The sequence below is a fragment of the Lynx canadensis genome, chromosome C1 (assembly GCF_007474595.2).
Source record: "Lynx canadensis isolate LIC74 chromosome C1, mLynCan4.pri.v2, whole genome shotgun sequence".
In the NCBI taxonomy this organism is placed as follows: Eukaryota; Metazoa; Chordata; class Mammalia; order Carnivora; family Felidae; genus Lynx; species Lynx canadensis.
Genome location: NC_044310.1, coordinates 157,422,387 through 157,438,339, shown reverse-complemented (window position 1 = coordinate 157,438,339; position 15,953 = coordinate 157,422,387). Strand labels below are relative to the sequence as shown.

The 15,953-nt window shown below is 40.6% G+C and overlaps 1 protein-coding gene across 5 annotated transcripts in view; it reads right to left on the bottom strand.

The window, feature by feature from the left end:
- NOSTRIN (nitric oxide synthase trafficking) overlaps positions 1-15,953 on the bottom strand; it is a 58,960-nt gene that overhangs the window by 7,731 nt on the left and 35,276 nt on the right. For all 5 annotated transcript variants that reach the window (XM_030326704.1, XM_030326705.1, XM_030326706.1 and 2 more), the window contains 5 exons: positions 13,908-14,033; positions 5,668-5,766; positions 5,447-5,572; positions 1,690-1,798; positions 746-834 (listed from right to left, as the gene is read on the bottom strand). In XM_030326704.1, the coding sequence (XP_030182564.1) occupies positions 746-834; positions 1,690-1,798; positions 5,447-5,572; positions 5,668-5,766; positions 13,908-14,033 (549 nt within the window). The remainder of the gene's footprint in view (positions 1-745; positions 835-1,689; positions 1,799-5,446; positions 5,573-5,667; positions 5,767-13,907; positions 14,034-15,953) is intronic.

The following is a 15,953-nucleotide window of genomic DNA, read 5'->3' as shown; positions in this document are numbered from 1 at the left end:
GCCCAGAGATGCCTCTCTCCCTGCCCTCTCCTGACAGCACCTCCCCTCCCCTCAGAACAACCTCAGCCTCTGAAGTTTTTTCCCCTTTTCCTCAGGAGCTTTTGCCACACACCCAGACTACCCCCCTCACTCTGTGCCTCACATCTTTCCGCTCCCCTGTTATTTTCAGAAGACCGTGATGTTCGCTGAGGGATCAGTGGAAAATGGAATCTTCATAGTTACCAGGTTTTCAGCTCTCCTCTGTGCACTGTGCTGACATTTTCTAACCAACACTATATCCTCACAATAACCTTCTGAAGTAGGGACCAATATCCCCATTTTACAGATGAGAAAACTAAAGTCGTCCCAAGTCACTGTAAATGGCAGGGCTGGATCCAGATCCAGACCTTTCTGAATGCAGGCCCTGGTTGTGGGTTTGTGTGTGTGTGTGTTTAGTCACTTTTCCTGACTGGGTTAAAGTACACGTGGTTTCCAGACCTTGATGGAATTATTCTATTTTGGGGAATTCTATTTTAGGCACAATTCTTTTCCAGGAAGGACACTAAAGCAAACATTTCTAAGTTGAATTTTTCCGGATCCCTCAAACTGTTCGTCAAGGAGGTGACTATAGGAGCTCTCTTCCTAGAATGTTGTATGTCATGAGAAAAGAAAGGCAAAGAGAGGTCAAATGGGCCCCGAAAACAAGCACCCTAAAAATAACTCTTTCATCATTAAACCTAGGAAGGTGGAATCTGCAAATATTTACCTCGTCCATTAAGGCCGCTGTGATTCTTTGGCTCTCTGTGTCCAAGAAGGCGGAGTTGCTAGAGTAGGATTTCAGCATTTGTTCCAACCCTAGCAATGAAATGATTCTCTCGGTCACTGCTGTCCATCCTGCCCTGGCGGAACACAGCTGAGAGGGGCCACAGGCAGCGGAGCCTGGGCCCAGAGGTGATACCAGGAGGGCTTCCCAATGGCTGAGGCTCTTTCTGCACGTAGTTGTTACTAAATTTTACTGAACCAGTGGCCTGTACCTTCATTTAATGAAATTTGAGAAATGCTGGAGTTAAAAAAAATCTTGATTATTATTTTGCAAGATGAGCTTTTGAATCTCCTTGCGGACCCAGTCCGTGGTCCATTCCCAACACTTCCCACAGTGTTAGGCTCTTCCTCACTATGATATTTAGGTTTCTAAACATTTCACTCCCTCGGATTTCCTGACAGGGATTACATTTCAACGTGTCGCTCTGGTCCACATAAGATAAGCTCCACATTCCAGAATCACAAGTGTGGGGTCGTTTTTATTATCCGTATCCCTTTAGAGCTGCTTCACATTCTGACATACCTAGCTTCGTCATTTGGAAGGATAGTTTAAAAAGAAACAAACAAGAAAACCAAAAGCTGTGTGCACAGGTTTACCACGTTTTCAACCAAACAAATTGTCTCTCATTCCAGCCATTTCAGAAACACAGCAATATGCTGCATTTCTGGAAATGGTGACATAGCTCTCTCAAATAGACCAAAGTGTCATTTCCAGCCTGTTTGTGCTCTCCTGTCCCATTGTTCTTTATTCAGACAAATTAGGTTTGACATAGGATTCTTTAAATGAGATGGTCCCTGCCCCAGTCTGCAAAAGTGGAATCACCCTAACTCTGAAGGAACCCTCCAAGTAGAACACTTATCAGGCCACTCACAGATACAATTACACACCTGCCCGGTCTCTTGAGGCTTTTTCGATATCTTTTTGCAGTCTCAACAGTTTGGATTTTATTGAAGACTCTTGTCGCTCTTTATTCATTGCATTGTTAAGATCTTCTTCCTTTAGGGGGAGAAAATGATGCTTAACAATTTAAGGAGAAAAAAGTAAGGGTTGCTCCTCCTGGCTATACTGATACTTTCACTGATAACTGTATTTAATATTAACTGGACAGGAGAAAAAGAGTAAAAAAATAAATAAATAAATAAATAAATAAATAAAAGCAGGATAACTTTTGGTTTTATACGGATTGTTCTACTTATTCTAGGCCTGCTTACTATGAAAATATCTTGCCCACAGCTTGTCAGTACATAGCCGAGCACTTCCTTAATAGAACACATTATTGTTGAAGGAAGATCCTTACTATAGTTATTTCATAGTTTCTTGATAAGTAAATTGTTTTTTTGGATACATGTTGCTCTCTATTTGTCTTGGTTCCAGTTAGAGTTCTTTAAACGTCCAATGTAGCATCATGTGTTTACCTTGAACCAGGACTGCCTACGGAGTGGAACAAATATCTGTTGTGTTCTGCTTTCTTGGCCAGCTGCTGGGAACACGTGAGCTCTTCCCAGAATGGGTCTATAATTTAGTCAAGCCTTGAAGCATATCATGAAGAGAGCTAACAATTCAAGGCCACATTCATTCATGAATGGTGCAGACAGGAATGCGTGATTCAGCAAGTGCCAAGGCAAGAAAGTTTCAAGGAGGCTAGAAGACTTCACCAGGATTTTTCAGTCCAAGGAAAAGAAGTCAAAGGGTACCCCGGGTAGGGGAAATGGCTCAAGCCAAAGGATAGAGGGAGGACTGCAAAAAAAACGTATCAGGAACAATCAACAGACCAGCCATTTGCGTGAGCAAACACAGTAGAAGGAAAATTTGTCTTCGTAGTTTAAGCCAGACTTTTGGGCTGAAGTAGAGATTTTATCCTATAAAATGTGAGAAAGTAATAACAATACCTGAACTTTCACATACATTATTTCAAGATCTAAATGAGGGAAAAAAAGAGGATTTTAGGGTCAGGTGGCGAGGGGCTGAACATGAGTGTAGCAGAGGGACAGGAACCCGTGGAGAAAGAGGGGACACCAATGACTGAAGATGGCACTAAAGGAGTCAGGACTTCTCCAATATGGAAGGAGAAAAACCAGGATCCTGAAAGTTGGTGGAGAGATCATCACAAAGAAAGGGAGGCATGAGAATTTAGAGCAAAGCAAACAGCCATTATAGAAATAATGAGCTCTAGATAAAAATATTTATATATTGTGAATTACATATTATAAAAGTATGTATCTTTATTACATGTGATTCTCACAACAACTCTGTGAGGTTGGCTTTATTTCCCCCATTATTACCTGTGACACTCAGAGACATAAATGAAGGCCCAAAGGAAACAGCTTGAAACCCCGGTCTTCTGAGTCCCAGTTCTCTTCCCCATCTGCTCCTACACATGCCTGCCCATGGTGGTCGTCACACCCCACATGAGCCCCAATGGAACTGCATGGCTGCCTGCCTCCAACCCTCAGGACTTCCTTGCTGGAGAAATGCACATCACACTCTGGCTCCCATGCCAGGCTGAGACTTCATTTGGGTTGTTTAGGGACACCTATTGTTTACAAATGTATTTCCAGAGATGAATCACTACTGGATCAACTTGAGGCTAGAATATACTGCTGTCCGTTAACTTTCTTAAATTTGTCCTTCTCTTCCAAAGATTTTGGAAAGAAGATCAATACTGAAGGTGGCCTATGAAACTTCAGATACAATCTTCTGAGCATGGCCTTATGGTAACCTTACAAATATTTTCACACTGGTCACCAGCCCCTCAACATCTGTACTCTTATTGGTCTGTCTTACCCTAGTCCATGTACATTTCTTGGCACTAGATATAAACCAGTCTATACTTACTGCTAATGTCTAGTAAGTCAGAATTTGGGGGTGTTTTGCTTTGAGGATATTAAGAAAATCCCGTTTACACATTTGGAGATACAATCCATTCATTTAGACAACAGATATGTAGTCATCAGCTTTGGTACACAGAAGTTCCATAGAAACCCAAAATTTCCATGGGCGTGGCAATTAAAGATAAACTGTCATGGCTGCCTCCTTACATTTCACTGGAAGCCTAATCAAATATTCAAGGAGAATGACCCTTATTTTATTGACACGTTATTCAATAGGGGCACTTTTTTAAAGAGAATAACAAAAATACTTTATTGTACGTTTCCCATCTAAGAGGTCACCTATTAAAAAGGATAGAGAAAAAAAAAAGAAGAGCACTTCCCCCATCAAATCTTCCTTTCCACTCCCATTGCTACCTTTGTTACTGCTCTGAGCAGACATTGCTGTTGCTAATTCACTTCACCGTTGCCAGAATAGGAAAAAAAAAGATTTGATTAAAGAAATAGGTGGCCACTTATGGCTATTTGGAGGATGGGGAGGGAAAAAGCTGGTCAGGAGTCATCTTTGTGCCTAATCTGATGGGCTTTCCCCCTCCCTCATCTTTTATTCCCTGCACAGGACTCCTGGGATGTTGACTTCAGCTACACTTTTAATTCTAGAGCAGGACATGACCAGTAGGCTAGTTCCCTATACAGGGAGAAATGAACCTTCCCAGTCTGGACCTTGAAAGTCTGAGTGAAATATAGCAGAAGGCACAGGGAGGAGCTATGGGGAATTCTTCCTGCAGATTTTGGTAACTAATGATCAGCTTCTAGAACACTGTAATTAAGGGTAACAAGAGGGGAGCAGAAGACAAAATCTTTGAGGCATGATCCAAGAAGACAAAGAATTTACCCCAAGATAACAAAGAGGTTAGATGATTGATCAGTTTTTAGCAAGTTTCATATAATAGTAGAATCATCCAAATGCTCTCAAAATAAGTTTTTGTAATATGGTTCAAGATTTTCAAAGGCAAAGACCATGAAGAATGTTGATAACGATTCCCACATTTGAGGAGTCATGCCTTTGTATAATCTCCTCCACTTAAATGTGGGCCATACTTATTGACTTGGTTCTAACAAATAGAATACTAAGAGATGTCACTTCTGAGATTAGCTTATGAAGACTAAATTCCATCTGGGACACTCTAGCTCGGTCTCTTTTGGATCACCAGTTCTGGGGGAAGCAGACATTTTGTGACATGTTGTGAACCTCCCATAGGTGGAAAGACCTACATGGCAAGAAGCTGGTATCTCCAGCTACCAGTCGGGAGGGGCTGGAGGCTTGCCATCAGCCACATGAGCTCAGAAGCAGGTCGTCTCTCAGGAGAGCTTTGACATATCAGCACTCCTGGCTGACACCTTGAGGGTGAAGCCATACCTAGATTCCTGACCCACAGAAACTGTGAGGTAATAAATGCTTATTTTAACCAGTTATGCTTGGGGATAATTGTTATGCAACAATAGACATCCAATATGATATACAGTGATTATTTGCAGATCATGAAACGTGTCTGCCTGGCATTACTCTTCTATAGAAGACTGAGTATAAAGATTCAGTCTGGAATCCCGTTTAACTTTCCTCCCTTCCAAAGAACACCAAAGACATATTTCTGTTGCCCAGTTTGTAAACCACATACTGTTTTTTATTTATACAGACTATGAAAAAACCAATACTTTCATTTATAATTGATCTCAATTTTTTTTTTCAAAGTGAATCCCTCAATATATGACTAAGGTGCCCCATTAATGGAACTTCCTTCCATTCCATACTTACAAAGTAATCGGTTAATAGGAAGTCAGATTTATTTTCTGTGGATGAGACTGCAGTTTCTTCCATGAGAGCCTGGATGTCTTTTTCAACATCTATCTTGTTGATGGCACAGTGAATCTGAGTGTGACACTGAAAAGCCAAGAAAGCAGAGCAAGTTTACTGAAGAATGTTTCCTGCCAGTTCTTACCATGCATATCAGAAATAGAGAAATCTTTACTACTCACTGTAGTCAGGGTTTGGCCAAAAACAGAAATATGTTGGGTGTACTGGTTTAAGTTATTGTATAAAAGTTTAATTCTTTCCTTCTCCAGCTCCAGGATGCTCTGAAAAGGATGGAAAATGGTGTAAGACTGGCCCATTGTTGTGCAAAACTAATGTTACCTACCAAGCACTGACACATCCGAAGAAAGTCTGAATGAACTGTTATGTGAGTGCCTCTTGTTTATGCCACATCCAAGCTGCAGTGGGGGGGAGATTGGTGTATTTCCTGTTTAGTCTTATGTAGGATTGGTTTAACTCACATATGTTCCCCATATGGCTGTTTTGGTCCAAAAGGTATATAAGGTGATGTTGTGGATTACCTGACATTCACAAAAAAAAGGGGAGAAAAGGAATAATTTGAAAAGCATCTGTGAGTTCTAGAGAAGGAGAGCGAAGCCCAGTAAAACCCGTATCCATACCTTGGAAGTGCATTTAGACACTAAATATTTTTAGAACTGTTTATAGTACATACAAGGCATTCTGCTAGCCTCTGCGGGGCAGGTGAATTTAAGGAAACTATTGAAAACAGCAGAGCCCCAAAGTCTGATCAACTCATAATCCTGGCCTAAAATTAGGTCTGGGGGGTCGAAGACCACTGTGTGAAGGTGGGAACATAGCCTTTCCACTTTGTGTGGAATGATAAAAATTCTACTCCTAGAGTCTCGTAACTTTTACCTAAGAAGGGTAAACAAAGGGATGTCACATTTCCCTTGTTGGTCTTAAGATTTTAGAAAAAGTTAGTTATTAGGCTTTTGCCACTCACTGCTAGCTGGGCTGCTGATTGTTTTGAGGGAGTGCAGGGAAATTCAGCTGCTAGGCATTGTGTGAGAAGGCTGGGCCAGATGGGATTCCTAGGCCATGTGGGGGAGGGGGGAGGCTGCTGGGTATGTGCACAGAGGACTTTGGGCTTTGATGGAGGTGGCAGGTGCCCAAGACCACATGCTCATCATCCCATTTTTGTAAGGACAAAGCCTGGGCGTCCCTGCTTTGTTCAGAGGTCAGGTTGGTTGCTCTCACGCCCACCATCCCACCCAACTCCATGCCACACGATAAAGAGGACTCAGCAATAGTCTTTCATGAAGAAGGCTTTGGTCAAATTGGTGGGTAGCATTTCCATAGGAAGTAAGAAGGTCAAGTCCTTCTCAAGGCCTTTGGCAGGGTGGGGGTAGTGCAGGGGGGTGGTCACAAAGATCATTGGGTTCTCTCATCTGCCTCTCTAGGCACATCTATAGGGCCCACTGACCTAATACAGTATGGCGGTCCTTTATATCCCTGTGGTAGATCACATTCACATTCAGTTGTTATTTTATCTATGGTGTATAGTCACTTTAAACTTTTGTAAAAATTTATTTTATTTTAAATTGTGGTAAAACTTGCATAACATAAAACTTACCATTTTAACCACTTTGGAAATTTTTTTTTTCGATGTTTATTTGTTTTTGAGACAGAGAGAAACAGAGCGTGAGTGAGGGAGGGAGGGGCAGAGAGAAGGAGACACAGAATCCGAAGCAGGCTCCGGGTTCTGAGCCGTCAGCGCAGAGCTTGACATGGGGCTCGAACCTACGAGCTATGAGATCATGACCTGAGCCGAAGTCAGACACTTGACCGACTGAGCCACCCAGGCGCCCCTTAACCACTTTTAAGTGTACACATCAGTGTCATTAAGTACATTCAACATTGTTGTGTGACTATAGTTATCATCCATCTCCAGAACTTTTTTCATCTTGCAAAACTGAAACTCTACCCATTAAGCCAAATTCCCCATACCCCTTTTTCCATACCCCCTGTCAATCATCATTCTACTTTATGTCTTCTATGAATTTGACTACCTTCGGTATCTCACATAAGAGGAATCATATAAATTTTGTCCTTTTGTGTCTGGCTTATTTCACCTAGCATGAAGTCTTCAAGTTTTACCCATGCAGCATGTGACAGAATGGCCTTCCTTTTTAAGACTGAATAATATTCCATTCTATGTATATTCCATGTTTTGTTTATTGGTATATAGTCATTTTAACACTGCTATTGAATGCAAGTAGTAAAAAGCTCAGGCAGTAACTATGAAAATTTATGCCGATCACATGAAAATTTCAATTCTGTGCCAAGTGTCATGACATTCTTGAAGCAAGAAGCCAGAGCTCTGCTCTCCCATGGCCACTTCTTTATTGAGTCAGAAGCTATACAACTTTTATAAGTCAGTGGGAGAAAAATGCCTTTGTTTCTGTTCTTAGTCTCCTGAGTCTGTCTTCAATACTGTCAGGCACCAGCCATGAAAGTGGTTGTGTGTCCTCAGTTTCCCAGATATAGGATTAAAGACACAGAAAAGTAGCCTATCCAATGTATTGCTTCTTCCAAGGACAGAGATATATGCTTCCTAACCAATCTATAGGACAAATTCTGCTCAGTTGCTTGAACCTCAACTGGAACCATCTTCAATAAGAGACTTTACACCTTAGAGAAAGATTTAGAGAAACACCTGTTCTAGTTTAGCACCATGAACAAAGGACAGGAGAAAAAACAATATGTTTAGAACACATTGTATCCTAGTGGGCAGCTGTTTCCTTATTTTGACAAGTGCTGAGCCACTAGCCTCAATTTGAGACTGGAACAACCAGTATCCCTTGGTGGAGATGGTAATGGTTAAGAGATTTTAATTACATTTCAGGGAAATCATTAAAATGATCTATGTTTGCTCATGAAAAGAGGCAGAGATAAATTCCACTGTGCAAAGGGGAAATCCATATCTCATCTAATGAATTATTGCTTTCTATTATCATTTTATTTTTGTATAAAGTGGGTGGCAGAGAAGCAAAATACTCTGAAGCAACTGAAACTGTCCTCCTCTGCTTTTACAATAGTGTGTACGTGGAGAGTATGGTCAGAGTTAGCAGATTTGAAGTCTATCTGCGGCCCAGGCACTGTGAGAATTCATCCTCTTCATTCATTCTTTTTGGTCCTTCTGTCCTGGCCTCCTGGTCTGCACTACCCAAGAAATTTGGACAGATTTCATCTAAATTGCTTTCATAAAACTGATCAAAGAAATATCATGTTCTTTCTAGAGCAAGAACTCTCAAATTTTAGTATGCATAGCAATCACCCAGATGCCTTCCTAAAACCATTCAAAGGTTCTGATTCATCCCATTTAGGGATGATTCCGCTCAGGAATTGGAATTTTAACAAGCATGCTAGCTGCTTTGAAACATTATCTTGGGACTATGAAGGGCCACAAAAAATTTAATTTAAAAATTATTTATAATTCTTCCACCTAGAGATAACCCATTAGCATTTTGGTGTATTTCAGTCCATCTAGGTGGCGTGTATGTAAGATTTTTTCTTTCTAATTATCTATCAAATTAGTCAAATTGGTACCCTGTTTTTTCACTTAACTTATACAAAAGCAATTTTTCATGTTGTTAGTCTCCCAAAACACCACTTAATATGGTCTATTTGTGGGATTGCATATAGTGTATTTGATTCATTTAGCCGTCCTCTTAATGTTAGCCGGCTGAATTGTTTCCTCCCTTTTGTTTTTAATGTATTTTGAGCAGAAATTGGTTTGTTTTTCAGCTATGTTCTCAAGATGGATTTATAGAAAGAAATTTACGTTTTTCAACATGGGTTCTAGGAGAGGATTAAGGCCTAATGTCATAAGGCATCTTTTTACACCTTGTGAGTGACCATCTGCCCCCCTGCATCTAGATTGGTACCAGTCACTACAACCCTTAGGAGAACTGGGAGCAGTCACTCGGATTATTTTCTGTGTTCTGCGGTTCAGATGAAGAATACTGGTTGAGAAAGTGAACGTTTTTAATGCCCTTGACACTTACTGCAAATAACTTTCTAAAATAAATAATTCCTTGAGTAAGTTCTGTTAGTACCAAACATTTGGCTCTTGGTAATTCTTACTAGCGTGGCTATTATTTTTCAAAATATATTAAAGATTATTTCTACGAGCTGAACTGTTTTTTCTTGGAGGGTAGGAAATATGACTTGAACATAGTATGATTATAAATAATAAGACTAATTTTACATGTGGCTTATGGAATTGGTTTTATAACTTCATAACCACATTTGAAACCTCACATTTCTTGGGATCTAGTAAATCCTGCCTCAAATGCAGGTCAATGAATGTTCTCTGAAAGAATTTGTAAATCTAATTTGGAGAGTAAGAAGGGGTAGGAGGATACCTTAGAGGACATTTGAATGAATTCTTATACTCTATTTTTACAGAAGATTGGTGGAAGAATGGAGGAAAAAATGAAAATGAGGGAACTTTGTTGTCACATTTCCACCTCCCACACTTACAATAAAATTCCCCTTTAATTCTGCTCAGCCCACTTTTGTTATGTGTCTTTATAATATAACTTTCTACTTCTGAGTTTGCAAACAATAGTGTAAACACAGTGATATGTGAGTCAGCGACTTGGTGTGGACTGAGTATAAACAAGTCAAGGGAATACAAAATAAGGGAATCGTTCTTGGTTAGGGCCAGGCAAGGATGACTTACTTGGCAGAAGTTGTCTCGAGTGGGTCTGAAAGGCTGGGCTTGACTCAGGAGGCAGAAGGTGGCCCTAAAGAGGCTGCGGTAAAAGGGAGTATGTGAACTAAAAGGGAGAGGGGGTGAAAGATTGGTGGCTGCTGGCATGCTGGTAAAAAATAAACCAGGACACAAGAAGCACGAAAAGAAATCTTTCTTTTCCTCATGGAGATTCTGATTTTGACTTAGATTCTTTTGTTAATTGTTTAAAAATAAATGTTTATTCATTTGTATATTTTGAGAGAGAGAGAGAGATAGAGCATGAGTGGGGACGGGCAGAGAGAGAGAGAGAGAGAGAGAGAATCCCAAGCAGGCTCCTCACCATCAGTGCAGAGCCTGATGTGGGTTCAAACCCACAAACCATGAGATCATGACCTGAGCTGAAATCAAGAGTCAGAGGCTTAACTGACTGAGCCACCCAGGTGCCCTGACTTAGATTCTAATAAAAAATCTTGAGTCTTAAATATTTTTAAAGCTGAGTTGAAAGGAATTTTTTTAAAAAAACTTCAAGTGTAACGAACATACAGTTATATTAGTTTTAGGTGTACAATATAGCGATCCAACGAGTCTATACATGAGTCAGCGCTCATCATGTAAGTGTACTCTTCGCTTATAGGGAACTTCACCTATTTCACCCATCCTCCCTCCCCCAATTCTGCTCTGGCAACCACCAATTCATTCTCTATATTTAAGAGTCTGTGTTTTTGTTTGTCTGCCAAGACATCTTTCAAAATGTAAATAAATGTGTATCTTGTCACCATCAGAGAATCTTTACAAACAAAGAAGATCCTTTCCATGATGCTTCAATATAAAAGTTAAGGCTGCTAAAAGGGGGATGGGTCTGGAGGTCAGGTGTAGGAGAACTCTAATAGGAAGAAAGAAAACTTAGAAAAAAGGAAAGAGAGACCTAGTAAGAGCCTCTGAGAAGGTAGTTATTAAGAGCAGTTATCTAAGACATTTTGAAGGCCAGCTGGATGTCACCTACACCAGACATGGCAGCCATACCGGTTAAGAACCATAATTATCCTCCATTGCCGTGATGTAGAGGTGAGAAGGGTGGAGACATAGAGAAATATTTTTCTTATCACCCTTGAAGGGTGTCTGGAAGATGGGATGGGAACAGCAATTTCTTTCCCATAATCTAACAGGGCTTCCAAGGGAGCCAGCCTCTGTGGACAACCACAATGCCACTGAGCAGTCCCAGGGGATGAGGCAAGACCAGAGCCAGTTTGGAGGGCCAGGTTTCAGATGGATAAGGTTGGAAATTAAATCCTTGGCCCTTTCTCACCATCTGCATGTAAAACCTAGTCAACAAAAGCAAGGAAAGTACCAGGACCCTATGTTTGAAGGCATAAATTAAAGAAGGGTTTATTCTCATTTCTTCCTCTATGGCCTAATTTTTGTCTCTCCTTTAATTTCCCCATTTTTTTCCTAACTGCATCTATCCTACCTTGAAAGTGCAATAACAAGAGACTAAACACAGCTCTTTTATTTCTGCTTGCCTAGCTCCTCCATTTCTGCTTGCCCAGCTCCTATTAACGCCGAAGCAGACAGTAGAGGTTAAGGCTGTGGCATCAGACTGCCTACGTTGAACCTTATTGCCATCTTGGGCAAGTTCCGTCATGTCTCTCAGCCTCCACTCCCTCACTATAAATTGAGAATAAAATTATGACCTCTTCAAAATGTTGTGATGAATGCAAAATATAATGCAGTGGATATACTTAACCCAGTGCCTGTCCATAAGCAGCACCTGTTACATGTTGGCCATTATCATCCACACATCACTGTGCTTATTGAATTGTATCGTGATTGCCTCTTTTTGCAACTGTACCTTGCTTTAAACATTTTTTTAACTTAAAATATGGGGAAAAAATAAACCCAAACGTTCATGTTCTTAGCACCCAGAATTGAGAATTATTTAAGCTGGTCATATTTATGTTGACTTTAAAAATAGAGAACCAAGGGGCGCCTGGGTGGTGCAGTTGGTTAAGCGTCCGACTTCAGCCAGGTCACGATCTCGCGGTCCGTGAGTTCGAGCCCCGTGTCAGGCTCTGGGCTGATGGCTCAGAGCCTGGAGCCTGTTTCCAATTCTGTGTCTCCCTCTCTCTCTGCCCCTCCCCCGTTCATGCTCTGTCTCTCTCTGTCCCAAAAATAAATAAACGTTGAAAAAAAAAATTTAAAAAAAAATAGAGAACCAAGCTATTCAGATATACAGTAGTTAGAGTAAGTTTTAAGCCTGGGTTTTTTTGTGTTTTGTTTTTTGTTTTTTGTTTGTTTTTTGTGGGGTTTTTTTTTGGTCCTCTGCCAGACTGTCCACAAGCTGCGAGGCTGTATGTGGCAGCCTGTTGAATTCCCATTTCCCTCCTCCAACATACATTCAGTCTATATGTATAAGTTTACAAACACACACATAAAAACACTGTAGTTTGAGGTGTGCGTTTTTCAAATGCTTTAATTTACATACGCTGTATGAATAGCAGTTTCTTTTCTTCAACATCATGTTTTTTGAGGTTAATTTGTGTTTAAGTGTAGTTTTAATAAATATTTATTGCTAGATATAATATTAGTCTACTTTCTAAATTAGAGCAATTTTTAGAGTAATTCCTCTATTGAGAGGCACGAAGGTTGTGTACAATTTTTTCTTACTGTTATAAACCTGTCCTACAATAAATATTGTTATACATAACGGTATATAGGTGTAAATTTTTTTTTTTTAGGATACAAGCCTACGAGGGGACCTGCATGTTGTAAATACATGCACATTTTAGTTTTACTAGATACCATCAAATTATTCTCACTAGAGAGGGACAAGAATTCTTGTTTCCCAGCAATTCTTATTTAGCAGTACTTGGCATTGCTACTTTTTAATTTTTGCCAAGTGATTGAGCATCTTTTCATATGTTTGTCGGTGATTTTGATTTTCCCTTTCGTGACTTGCTTGTTCACACTTCTTAATTTTTTTTTTTTTTAATTTTTTTTTTTCAACGTTTATTTATTTTTGGGACAGAGAGAGACAGAGCATGAACGGGGGAGGGGCAGAGAGAGAGGGAGACAGAATCGGAAACAGGCTCCAGGCTCCGAGCCATCAGCCCAGAGCCTGACGCGGGGCTCGAACTCCTGGACTGCGAGATCGTGACCTGGCTGAAGTCGGACGCTTAACCGACTGCGCCACCCAGGCGCCCCACACTTCTTTTTATTGGATGATTTGCCACAATTCTTTCTTTAGACGTCTTCCTTGCTGCTAAACTGTACACATCCCAAGTTGAGACGGGACTGTCATTATTGCTCCAGTGCCCGCCATAGAGCCTTAGACACAAAGGAACCGCATTGAGTGATTACTGTATAAATCAGCTCTCAGGCCTAAAACTCATTTCTGAGTACCTAATACTTTACTTTGACAGCACTTTTTGAAGTTAGCTAAGTGCCTTTGTGCCCATTGAGAATTAGATTCTGGCCAATGACACTCAATAAATATTCACTGGTTATTGTATCCACAGAGAAATGGAAACAATTAGAAGTTATGTGGTTTGTCTAAAGTCACCTCTAGAGTGAGGGTCCTAGCCAAGGGCAGAGACCATCAGGTCCCGTAAGTGTAGATCTGACCTTCATTTTCAAGGCCTCACAGAGCCCAATGGAAGAAGAGAAAAATGTGAGCACAGAACTCACCTGGTAGCAGTTTTCTAATGTGTTTTCCCACTTCAGCCTGGTAGCACAGCCTGCCAGGTTTTTTTGGTAGTAATTTTCATCTTCTTTTGCCAACTTTTCAGTCGATTTTTTCAGTTTACTGAGGAGCTGAAGGAAAAGGTCAGTGCGACATATTCATTAACACATTTATCAAGGCTCTTTGTAATTCCAGGTAAAGAATTATGTATATCCAATGAGACATTTCTCAACTCCCAGCTAAAGTCATAAACAGTAGCTATAGATGACAAAATGAAAGATTTTTCTCAGAGAAAAGGGGTATCAGACCTGAAAGGAAACCTAAGGGCCTTTCAATATGATTCCTTCATTTTTTTTTTTTTTTTTTTACAGTTTATTGATTTATTTTGAGAGAGAGAGAGAGAACAGGGGAGGGGCAGAGAGAGAAGAATCCCATGCAGGCTCCACACTGTCAGCGCAGAGCCCGATGTGGGGCTCAAACTCACGAACCGTGAGATCATGACCTGAGTGGAAATCAAGAGTTGGACGCTTAACCAACTGAACCACCCAGGCACCCCTCCTTCAGCCCCTCCTTCAATTTTTCAAATGAGGAAACTGAGGTCCTTAAGTGTGACATGATGTGCCCGTGCCCATCAAATCAAGGAGGAGACCAAATGACAGGTGAGGGGAAACAAGCACAGATTAAGAACCTCCAGCTCAAGACTGTCACCTACTAGTGATTCCTGTACTCTATTTGGTAAATCCTTGTGCCCTGGTGTTTCCTACCAGGACAGGTAGAGATTATGCAGCCATGTAACTTTAGAACTGGATCACCGGTGAAGAGCCTGAGTAACATGCTAATGTTCACTACAAGTTATGGGCAGCTGACAGGTGCTTTCCCCTTATCCTGCTCCCCAGTGATCTGCCCCTTCACAAAGAACCCCCTCTTGCCTGCCACCAAACGTGGCTATCTGATTGTGAAGTCTTCTGGAAAATCAAAGTGATAAAAAATTCTCTGCACCAGGGTAGCTGAAATTGATTCTCAAAATGCTCAGAGAAGTAATTTCACATCTTTGAGAATAAAGGAAGTTGTGTTAACACGAATGATTCTCAAACTTGAATATGCCTAGGAAGGACCTGAGTGCTTATAAAATTGCAGATTTTTGGGGTCCCACAAGTGCCAATACTGACTCTTTAGTTCTGTAATGGGATTGGGAAATCTGAATTTCGCCATCTCTTCAGGTAATTCTGATGCAAATGGTCCCCAAACCACAGGTGAAGGAGTACCAAAGATCCCTGGGACTTAAGCAGTTTAGGAGTTTCAAGGACAGAGACAAGGACTTTTAAAAATGATCTTCTTTATGCTTAAGAACATTTTGACTAATGTTTCAGTAATGAAGAACATTCATCCAAAATGGTGAATATTAATACCACTCACTTTATTATTTGAGTTGATATGCTAGCCATTCAACTGTCCCTCGGCTCTGATGTATGACTTACACAGGACACATTTGGTTTTGTATATCAAGTGTAATGAACCACATTTATCTATGGAAACATGAGCTTGTGAATTTTAACCTGATGACAATGTAGTGAAAAGGCTGGAAGTGTGCCATGGCCATACTTTGCTAAATCATAATCCTTAGATTCTTACTGAGAATGCTCATTGCCACCCCCGCCACCCTGGCAATGAGAACGAAGTCACTTTTGAGGTGACTACTCACATTCATCAGCCTACACTAGAGAGCTATTGACTAGAAGTTTTTTGCTCAACAAATTTACAACAAATAATCCCAAATAGATATAAAAGAAGAATGTAGAGTTTTATATTCTTATTTAAGGAAATTCTCAGAAACCTCTACCAAAAATCTGGCAAAAATTGAAGATTTTTTCTTTTTTCTTCTTTCTCTAGGAACAAACATCTCATAATTTATTCATCAAACATTTACTGAGTGCCACAATGTGTCACGTACTGGGCTCTGGGACTAGAAAAGGGAACTAGGTAGTCTCCCCTCTCTAGTCAGAGACGATACAAGGATTAGGTGTCACTGGGGCACCTAAACTAGCCTTGGG